This window comes from Lupinus angustifolius, chromosome LG13 (genome assembly GCF_001865875.1).
Source record: "Lupinus angustifolius cultivar Tanjil chromosome LG13, LupAngTanjil_v1.0, whole genome shotgun sequence".
NCBI lineage: Eukaryota > Viridiplantae > Streptophyta > Magnoliopsida > Fabales > Fabaceae > Lupinus > Lupinus angustifolius.
Genome location: NC_032021.1, coordinates 7,689,188 through 7,701,030, shown reverse-complemented (window position 1 = coordinate 7,701,030; position 11,843 = coordinate 7,689,188). Strand labels below are relative to the sequence as shown.

General features: G+C 30.7%; 1 protein-coding gene across 1 annotated transcript; it reads left to right on the top strand.

Moving 5' to 3' along the window:
• Positions 5,180-8,392, top strand: LOC109363451 (transcription factor LAF1-like). The gene is made up of 3 exons (XM_019609714.1): positions 5,180-5,423; positions 6,579-6,708; positions 7,732-8,392. The coding sequence occupies exons 1-3, from the start codon at positions 5,300-5,302 to the stop codon at positions 8,324-8,326; spliced, it is 849 nt and encodes a 282-aa protein (XP_019465259.1). The 5' UTR covers positions 5,180-5,299; the 3' UTR covers positions 8,327-8,392.

Sequence of the window (11,843 nt, the reverse complement as noted above, 5' to 3'; positions counted from 1 at the left end):
TTGGAATTTGTTAGAATAATGATGAGTTTTAATGTGGTTTAAATGCACATTAAAGAAGCCATTAATTGGGATGTGAAATGAAAAAAACCACAAGTACCACATTGCTTAGAGGAGGGAAATTCAAAGAATTTATAAGCCTTAAGTTTCATTATTGGGGTGTGTCTCAAGGGGTACAATGAGTTTTGTGGCTGAGTGAGAACTCGCACAAACAAAACCATCCACACACATGTGTGCGCACCACCACCACCACCTCCTTCGCCGCCGTTCGGTCAGCCGGCTCGGGCTCGAGCCCAACATTCTTTTTAAATAAACATTTATTTATTTTATTTTAGGCTAGTTGGGCTTGGACTGTTTGTTGACCAAGTCAACACACACATGCCACACATGTTTGACGTAGCCAACACTAGTTGGAGAATGGAGAGTGAGGGGAGAAGATCTCGACCAAGAGATTATTATCCACATGATTAGTTTTTCCAGCAATCAGATCATGTAGCCTTTTGGTTTTCTACACCGTCGGATGGGGGAGTCGTTGGAGACCTAAGACTATAAATAGAGGTATCATTCCCTCATTATAACTCACACCACAAGTTGAAGACGTTTACATATCAACTTTTCTTTCTCCCCCCTAATACTTTGTCGACGCATTTCCGACAATCTTCTCCCTATTTCTTTCTATAGCACTTGAGAATTAACATAGACATCCAAAGTGGGAATTTCAAGAATTGACACGGGTAGTCATATTGCGGGAATCGAGAATTGGCACTGGTAGCGATATTGTGGGTGTATTCACTAGTAGCCATATTGTGGGTGTATTCGAGAGTGATTCTTACAGTGCAGTAAGACATCGTATAACAGAGAACTGAATTATTTTATTGTGGGGACGGCGTGATTGATAGTCTACTTACACAATTTTAGCAGTACCACGAAACATCTTAAAGAGAGCGACCTGATAGTGATTCAGCCAGTAAAGATTATTTCGTGTCATTCAGAATTGATGCGAGCTATGCAAACAACATTTACCCTCACCCTCTTTAATGTGAAGAAAGAAAAAATAATTATGGAGTAAAGTGAGAAAAAGAAAGAAGAAGTGCATAACATGAATAATAATAGTATTTTAAGTAAGAACAAAACAAAATCTAACGCTTTACTTGATTTTGTGTAAAAAAACATATGAAAATAATGAGAGAGTCGTTAAGAGAATATTTGCAAGAGATATGTTTAGATGAAGTAGATTTATCCATATAAGATTTGTCACGATTATTGATACTATTGCAGTGACTCAGTGAAACTACCCACGCTTGATGGTGAAAATTCCTAAAGTGTTAAAAATGTGTTTACTTTGTGGATCCTAAATTTCTTTCCAGAATTTTAAGTAGAATAAAATAATTGTTTTCATAGATCAAAAACTGGTAGAAAATTTGCCACAAAAAATGCTCCCTTTTGTTGTTGTTTTTTTGGTTTATTTTACACGCGAAACTTAACTTTTATTTTGTTGGATAAAATTTCCTATTTCAATTAAAAATAAAAAGCCAAAAGATGATGCTTTTAATTTTACAATAATGAACTTATAAGGTTAACATAGTTAACAACTTAAAGAGCATTAAGAACATCAACGGTTTAGAATGAAAATAGAAATTAAATTTTGAGCGTAAAATATATGCAATCTGCCAAGCTCATACAATTTAAATGTATACATTTTTTCTCTTAAATTTTATCATTCTCAACCACTTTATCATTATTATACACTAATCGATCAAGTGAATAGTTCCTTGAAACTATCTAGGAGGAGGCCAGCCTTCAATAATTCATGACATATTTTTTATCCCATTGTTTGATTTTTATATATATAAAAGTTTAATTTTTAATCAATTTTTCAATTTAGGTACAATCTGGTAACGGTGTTTAGTGTTGTATTATTTATTTAAAACCTAATGCAATATTTTTATGAGAAAAAAATATAAGGACATTGTTATCATCTATTAATTATCATTGACTCTTAGAAGATAATACAAATGAACAATAGATGATATACTGATTGTATATAAACTTTTATATTGACAAAGTGACAGTGCATAGATATTACACTTTATTTTTATTTAGAGTATAATATCTATGCATTGTAAACGTAAAAATTTATATACATTTATTATATTATCTACTATTCTTTTATATAATTTTAAAAAAAAAATCAATAATAACAAAATATGAAATGTGGATAATGCGCTGAGAATCTCAATTCATAACATTAAATATGATTCTTTGTTCGTCTAATTCTATGGTTTTTTTAATTCAATAATAATGTAACATAAACAACCTTGCACGCGATTTTGTACTAAATGAATAAATCTGTCTGTTTCTCTTGTCTCTCTCAGATTCTTGTGCTCTTGGACCTACTTGTTGGAGATCATATTTTTTGAATGACTTGTAAAATTGTCTCTGTATTGAAGAGAATAAGATTTTTACAAATACATGTTTTTCCATTTGATTTTAAAGATAAAAATATAATTTATAATAATTAAAATGATAAATATGTTATTGAAAGTTATATTTCTTATTATTTTTTTAAGTATTTACATGAAGAGGATCTAACTCTTATGGAAGGGACTCTACCAACTTGTTTATTGCCTGTCTGGTTTTCTTGATTCGTTTGGGCATAAATGTGCTAACTAATTTATGACCTGAAGTCCTTAGTTATGATTGTGTGGACCCATTTAAAAGTCATATACTCTGTATGAAATCAAACTCCAAGGTAAAATGACTCATTTTGTGTATTCTTTTTACCAAACTAAGGAACTTTATTACTCTCATGAGAGCTTTAAGAAAGACTGTATTTACCTTTTAAGGTGATTGAATATTAGGAAATTAGTCAATGAAAAATAATTCCATAAAATACCAGATCCAACTATGTTGATAAAAAAATGTTTTGGAGACAACAAATTGATAGATGATAAATGGTTATAAAGTAGATGTGGAAATGATATCAAAAAAGGGTCAAGATCATATCTTCTAATACCTACATAAAAATCAAATTGAAAAAAAATAGTTGTGATATTTTAACCTTTAAATATAATGTGATAATATTTTTACTCTTAAATATAAAAAACAATATCATGTTTCTCCATAAATGATTCTTTTTTTCGGGAAAAAAAGGTATAAAACTTCATTATCATGGTAATATACCCTATAAGCAAAAACACCTTCAGAGTGTTACACAAGATCCTGCTTGAACAAATTTCAAGCTATTCATTTGTGGTGAATGTTAATGTAGTCAATTAACTGAAGTGAACTGATTTCTCCTCATCAGCTCCATTATTGATTCAATCATCATACAAGTGTTCATTTTTTAACAATAAATTTTGTTCTTTTTGAAATTTTAACATTACAAGATTAGAGGATTGGTTGGAGCTGTATTTCTTTGATCAGCTGCAAACATCAGCCAATGACAAAACCTGGTTTCATTTTTTTTGTGTATTTTCTTTTGCCATCTTTTATAATAAGATGCCTTTATAATAGGGACATGGATCACTTGTCTCAATTCATATCCCATTTTTCTGTCTCGGTCCAATGAAAAAGTGACACGTAATTAAAATGAAAATTTTTAAAAACATAAAATAACATATTTACCTTACTTTGAGAAAATTTATAGGTTAAGGATATAAGAATACACTCATATTGGAACAGATGATCTCCATTCTTATAATATTCTCTTCCTAATCATATTTCTTCAATTTTATTAACTTAATGAGACTTTCTTGTCACTTTCCTTGTCTTCCCAAAAGTAAAGATGATTATGTAAGGAATATCTCATCCAATAATTCTACCAAAAGCAAGATTACCTACCATTTATTGAATGATTTGAACTGTGATAATGTAATTTAAGGACTTTAAAAGGCTATTTCAAAACCCAAAATATGACTAAAATCATATTACAAACCTAGGAGGCACATTTGCTTACTAGATTTAAAGTTTACTCATGAAATTGCATGTTTTCCTTCATATGTGAATTGTAATACGGTTAGAGAAAAATATATACAAAGATAGTGTATGAATTTTATACACTATCATTGCAATATATATCATTTATATTTAATCAACATCGATTCTTTAAGAAAAGTAATTCAAATGAATGATAGATAATATAGTAACTATGTCTAAATCTTTACACTATTAATGCATATGTAAAGTAAACGATTTTAAAGGTTTGTTTGTTTTCATGTACATGTTACAAACTTACAAAAATTACTAACAATACATTATTTTAATGGTGTATGACCATACTAAATTCTTAGATTGATCAAAATAGTTAAATGTTTTCTTTTCATCATGAAACTTGAAGAGATAGAAGATACTCTTAACTATACAAAAAAAACTTAAAATAAATTATAAATGAAACACATTTGTTAATTCCTCTTGGAGTTAGAGAATTTGTCAGCAAGAGGAGAAGTTTAGATGCTCGGGGTTCAAGGAGAAAGTCTACTCCTTGGGCAGAGGGCACAAAAATTTGGATTAGTTTTTTGACTTTAAATTGTTGGTGAAGTATGAAGTTTCTTCTCATATATCCTATTCCTTAACAAAGCCTCTCACATAAAAAAATGATTTTGATATTAGGCAAGAAGATGATGCACTTAATATTAAACTACAAGAGGTAAGGGTTTTAAGTTTAGTTATATGAATATGATTTTTTAATAGTATTTGCAATTATATAAATAAAAAAGTTTAAAATGGGCCAATTTGTGTATAAAATATCAAACCATCTATAATGTAGCTTTAATATATCATATGACTTTTGGGGTCTTTGAACAGTGGTATACGTTTTTTGATTGGAGCAGAGAAAATTGGCAAACAGTGATATTGGTATAAAACATTCCAACATTTTCCGAGTTTCTACCCTTTGCGCATGTTTTCAACCTATGGAGCAGCACGCGATATTTATTTAATCAATGCTCTTATAATTAATGTAGAAAGGGAGTTTCATGATTGGTTTATATATACATTTCTTCTTAACTCCAACCATATAATGTGAATGAATTATAGATTTACATGGTATAAATATAACAACCGTCGAATCCTAATCTCATTAGGTGAAAATGTTCGACTACATTAACCGAACGACGTCATAATATTTTATTATAAATTATACTAATAAACAAAGTAAGTGCAAGCATCAACTTATTGCCTTATATGTATCAGTCTGATTGTGCATTATGCCTATGCCAAATATTCTACCTCCCCTTCTCTGTCACTTCTCTATCTCTCTCCATTAAACTGAATCAGTCAGAAAACAAACAAAAAAAGAAAAATGGTGGAAAAAGCAAAAGCAAAATACAGAAAGGGGTTATGGTCACCTGAAGAGGACAATAAGCTCACAAATCATATCCTTATGTTTGGTCATAGTTGCTGGAGCTCTGTCCCCATTAAGGCAGGTTTGTTTCCTTTTTCCTTCCTAGCTTGTCATCCTTTGTTACAAGTATTATTGGAGAAGATAATTATGAAAAAAAAACATTAAAAGACTATATGACAATAACACTTGTATCCTTTGAATTACACTGAAGTTATATTTTTACTCTTAAAAATACACTAAAAAATAGAAATGTCCTGTCCAGTAAGTCTGACTAGTTGTCACTTATGTCACTACCATATTCTACATATGTATTATGTAACTTGTGTTTTCTTGAAGAAAGGTTTTTCTTCTTTTTATTTGATAGAATATGCCTTGAACTTATTTGAACTTATGATTAAGTTATCAAACAGAAATGTGAGCAATATGCTTCAATGATTTGGCATCATTGAAGTTTGAGATATCTAGTAATATATACTCAATAATCAAGACTTTTTCTTCAATTTAACCAATTCTAATTAATTTATCTAATAAATTCCAAATTGTTGACTCTAGGTTCTTCATTGTAAAAAGACAACCTAAGCATTTTTCACACATGAAGGTTTGCACTAGTTTTATACTTCATGGCTGAATAGATAGACATTTTGAGTGCCACACTCCTCTCCAGAAAATTTATATGAAAAAACATTGAAAACTCAAAAGATAATGACACTTGCATCCCTTTATTTCTATTAAAATTATATTTGCACCCTTAAAAATATATTAAAATGTAGAATTGTCATCTCCGGTAATATAGAGGAGTCTGACTCTCATAATCAACGATATTATTAAGAGTTTACTTTAGTTCATCCTTAGTAAAAAATATTTAAGGTGATCATTATAAAAGATTATAAGAATCAAATATTTTTAATGATGATGTGATGCTTTATTCACTTATTATTTGACATGTTTTATTTTTCTTCCCTCTAAAAGTTTCATTTTAAATTATATCGTAAAAAGAAAAAATAAAACATATCAAACAACAAGTAAATTTAAAAATATATCTTATCTTATAGTATGAGGAGGTTATTACTTACTATTAAATATTTATTAAGCAATATGTTAAAGTGAAAAGCATATATGATGGATTGGTTGTGAATAAATTTTAATGATTCCTTCTTTAAGTTGTAGCTTTATTAGGTAAATTTGTATTTATTTTACTAGTTTCTAATCTGATGAGTAAGTACAATTAAACATACAGGGTTGCAAAGGAATGGAAAAAGCTGCAGACTAAGGTGGATAAACTACCTAAGGCCAGGATTAAAGAGAGGGGTTTTCAGCAAACAGGAAGAGGAGACAATCATGTCCTTTCATAACATGTTAGGAAACAAGTAAGAACAATAGTTCTACATTTACCTTTCACATTTTTAATAATTTATATTTCTATTTTAGATGAGAGACTTTTTTTGTATTGTCAAATGTATCTCCTCAACTTCTTGAGTAAGTAATTAATCAATTTTGGAATTTATGGTTGTCCTCCCAATAAGTGTCGCTTCCAGGAATTGAACCCTCAAACTTGAGGATCTAGTGAAACTTTACATCATTATACCTTGTTATTTTAGATGAGAGTATGAGGTGAAAGAAGTAAAATTTTATAATGTTTTAAGTCAAAATAATGATACATACATCTAAGTCAAGGAGTAGTTAGTTATATATATTATCAACAAGGGAAAATGGTGCAAGGCAATTATTTTCTTTCATTTTAACGTTCCCTGGTCTTAAGTTGAAGAATGTAACATGGTTAGGCCAGCTATTTCCTATTTAATTTACTATCTAGAATGCAATTAGGTCTTATTTAAAATAATATTAAAAGGAAAAACCATACTTATCAATACTATACCTATCAATTAGTTTGATTGGAAAATTGGACCATATACTATGAAAATTATACTAGATGTACAATGTATCGATTAAACCATATTGTATCAGTAAAAATCTAACATTAAAAACTTTCATAAAACAACACAATATCAACTCAAGCATCCAACCTTCAAATTGTTTGTAACATGATAAATAGTTGATTATATATTATTTAATCGATAACTAATTTGATGACCGATGTAATATTAATAAATGAAATTTTTTATAAATATAATACCAATTCATAAGTCTGAAATGTATATTTTTTAAATATAGACATCATAATATTTGTTCATAAATCTGGTCACAAAATTTAGTATAGAAAGTCAACACAACTTTCTTTCCAATTAATATGGGGTGTTTATGCAATTTGTGGGTAGACATTTTCACCATGCTACATATTTGACATCTTTATTTCTTTTAACTCTACCAAACAAAAACAAAAGAATATATTAATGAAAAATGGTAAGACTAACATAAATTATATTGTCTAGATGGTCTCAAATAGCACAACATTTGCCGGGAAGAACAGACAATGAGATAAAAAACTTCTGGCATTCATATTTGAAAAAGAAAGTAGAGAAAGCTAAAGAAATTGAATCTCATAAACAAATTCATTATGGCACCTCAAGCTCAGATACAATAGACTATTCACTCTCTCCCCAGAAACTTGCAACTCAAGATTATCCACAAAACATAGAGAAATCAGCATCACATTGTGATCATTCTTATCCACAAAGTTATAACTTTTCCAAGGAAGCTTGTAATAGCTCATTACCAAAAGTGTTATTTGCTGAGTGGCTTTCATTGGATCATGTAAATGGTGGGAGCTCTATAAACTCAGATGATTCTTTATTAGGGAATGGATTTGATCAAAATTCAAGTTTCCAAGAAACTCTAATGCAGATTTCAGAAGGACCCTTTGGTGGAGAGTATCATAATAGTATTATAACTAGTTCAACCACTGAGGTGTATAATTCAAAGCTTAAGTTTTCAAATCAAGTGAATGGAAGTGACTTCATTCATTATGTCCATGGAGCTGATTTATATAGCAATTTCAGCCTCAACAATGATACAATGTATATATGAGGACAAGGTTTCTAAGAATGATAAAAAAAGGAAGAATAATTTGTAAGAGAGGGAAAGTTCTTAAAGAAAATATGAGTTCCTTTAGCCGAGGTAGAAAGCTTTACTTCATTCCAAAATAGGAATTTGACTCGAAATATGAATGACTTGTTTAAGAAAATAACATTAAAATACTTTTTTAAACCAACATTAATATGCTCATATGGGCAAACCAAATTCTCAATATAATATCATTTTAAACTAATATTTGATTCGGTCTAAACAAACTTCTCAACATCATTTTCTATTTTTTTAGTTATAAGTTTGATATATGAATAATATATTTCATATATTTTAATTTAATTATATATGTATGGGTAGAAAAAATTATATAATAATGAACTCTATTTTAGACCAATACAAATTTCCATCACCTTATATACATATATGTTTAAGGGGAGGGGTAACTTTGAAGACTTACTCCAAATTTTCACCCCTCACTCTATTTTAATCTAAAGCTCTAATATTTATGTTAAAAGTCATGTGAGAGTTGCATGTCACTCAACTCATATTCTCTTCCTTCTCTTTATCCCCCCCTTCATACAAGGCAAGAAATTTGTGATTTCTCCTTAGAAATCTTCCACTGAACTACACTATGTTTCCTTCAAAGTTGCCACCGGAATATGCCGGAAGTGCTAATAGATCCTAGTCATTATGATTTATGTCATTAGCAGAAAGAAAAAAAGCACAAGTAGGAAACAAATTTTTTCACTTTGTCTTAAATAAACTAAGTAATCCAAACAATCCCAACAAACATTTTTATGGAAATCCAAAAACTAATTAAACCATTTGAAATCATCAACTGGGTGCAAGATTATTCTCATATCAACATTCAACGCTTCCATTACTATCAAGCAACCTCACCCCCATGATAATGATTCCTTCCTCAATAAGATAAAGTTATTATTCAATAATAGATAAACATTCTTTTGTTGGATTAGCCAAAAGTCCCAATGTTTTTGGATAAGGAAACACCTACTTACGAGTATTGCACAAAAAATATTGGATCAACAAAGTTGAGTTCATTAAGATTTATCTAGTATAGATTGCGTTGGGTTTGAGCCCCCTTCCTATGTGAAGAAAGACCTAATTGTGTAAAGCTCACTTGTCCTACTTAATCTAATGAATATGGGTCAGATGAGAAAAGTGTGTGAAGTCAGTTTAGGCAAAAGGAGACAATAGAAAAGTGAGAGAGAAGTTGAAAGAACTCAACCCGCATGAACTCATAGCAACTATGAGAGATTTGCGACTGCGTCTTCGTTTACCATTGGATCGAGCTGAAATTTGGACAACGGGTTCACAACTTCTGATACTTCATTCAGAATGGTTGGATCGGTGAGAAGTCATTCGAGGTGGTAGAAAATGAGTTGTTACAACAACTGTTTTTATGATTTTTTCTGCAACTTTGTGTTCTCATTTTCAAGCTTGTTGCTATGTTATATGCCATATTGTTGAACACGTTTTGTGCTGTATTTTGGAGACACTCTTGTATTCCTATTTTGATCATAATGGAGCTTGATTGACTAGCTTGTGCTCGTGGTTTTTACTTCTCATATCGGGAAGGTTTTCCACGTTAAAAGTTTTTGTGTGTTCTTACTTACTTTCATTATTTGTTATTGTTCCTTATAGATTCTAGCAAGGGGGAATTATCATCTGCTGCATATACTTTGTTAGAGTTTTCCTTGTTATTATGTTGAATTTCCCATCATAGTGGCATCAAACATCTTTGGTTTGAGGTTATTTGACTTCCTTGAATAATGGAGGCAAATACACATAGAATGATATATTTGAATGATACTAACTATCACTCGTGGAAAGGAAAAGTGAAAGATTTATTATTTGTGAAGAATTTGCATATTCCTGTATTTTCTACTAAGAAGCTAGAGTCGAAGTCTGATGAGGATTAGAGTTTTCAATATCAACAAGTTTGTGATTTCATTCGACAATATGTAGAAGACAATATCTACAATCACATTGCTAATGATGAAAATGCAAAATCTTTATGGAAAAAATTTAATCCTTGTATGCTTCTAAATCATGGAATAGTAAATTATACTTGTTGAATTCCTTGATGAATTTGAGGTACAAGAAGGGAGCTTCCATTTCAGATCACTTGAATGATTTTCAAGGGCTTATAAATCAATTATCAGGAATGAATATCAAGTTTGATGATGAAGTATTAAGACTTTGGCTACTGAATACCCTACCAGATTTTTGGGAAACATTTCTAGTTTCAATTACAAATTCAGCCCCTGATGGTATTGTCTCTTTGGAGTGCATATAGAGAAGTATTCTTAATGAGTATATGAGAAGGAAGGTACATGGTACTTCATCTTATTCTGAGGTGTTTGTCACTGAAAACGGGGGGAGGAGTTATAGAAAGGAACCGTAAGGTGATAGAGAAAAGGGCAAAAGTAAGTTCAAGTCCAGATACAAGAATGTGGAGTATCACTATTGTCACAAAGCACATCACATATAGAAGAATTGTTTTCAATATAAAATGGAGAACAAAGACAAGAAGGGTAAGCAGAACGAGAAGAATCATGGTGATGATGACCGTGTTACTACTGCCACTTGTGACAATTTTATTATTCTTTGTGATCGTGATTCGATTAATATTATATGAGATGAGAAATGTGGATAATTGATAGTGGTGTTACACTGCATGTTACACCAAGAAATAAGTTCTTCACATCTTACACTTATGGTGATTTTGGAGTGTTGAAGATGAGTAATGATGGTTTGTCAAAGGTAGTTGGTATTGGTGATATTTATTTGCGTACCAACATGGGAATGCAGTTGCTGCTGAGAGGAGTTAAACATGCTTTAGATATTCGTTTCAATTTGATCTATGTGCACATGCTTGATGATGGTGGTTATGATAATCACTTTGGTTCTGGAAAATGGAAACTCACAAGAGGTAACTTAGTTGTGGCCAGGGGGAGAAAAATTATAAACTATATTGGACAAAAACTTTGGTTTCTAATGAAAGTTTAAATGTCATGGATATGGAGGCTTCTTTGTGGCACCGCAAAATCGGTCATATTAGTGAAAAATGTTGAATTGTTTATCCAAAAAGGATGTACTTTCAGGATTGAAGAGTGCAGAGTTGGAGAAATGTTCTTATTGCATGGTTGTTAAGAAGACTAGAGTATCCTTTAAGAAGCATCATCCCTCAAGGAATTCTGAGTTGCTTGAATTGGTGCATTCTGATGTTTGTGGTCCATTGAAGGTAAAGTCATTTGGTGGCGCACTTTATTTTGTTACTTTTATTTATGATTGTTCAAGGAAGCTTTGTGTCTATGCTTTGAAGACAAAGGACCAAGTGCTTTAAAAGTTTAGACAATTTCATGTTTTGGTTGAGAGACATTCTGGTAAGAAGTTGAAATGCTTTCGTACTGACAACGGTGGTGAGTATTGTGGACCATTTGATACTTACTACAAAAAGCAAGGTATTAGACATGAAAAGACTCATCCTAAG

What these genes read in the sequence shown, in the direction of transcription:
- LOC109363451 (XM_019609714.1), top strand. Translation starts at nt 5,300, where the DNA reads ATGGTGGAAAAAGCAAAAGCAAAATACAGAAAGGGGTTATGGTCACCT. An exon ending in CTCTGTCCCCATTAAGGCAG is followed by an intron (nt 5,424 to 6,578) that starts GTTTGTTTCCTT and finishes TTAAACATACAG; the next exon opens with GGTTGCAAAGGAATGGAAAA. An exon ending in CATAACATGTTAGGAAACAA is followed by an intron (nt 6,709 to 7,731) that starts GTAAGAACAATA and finishes TATATTGTCTAG; the next exon opens with ATGGTCTCAAATAGCACAAC.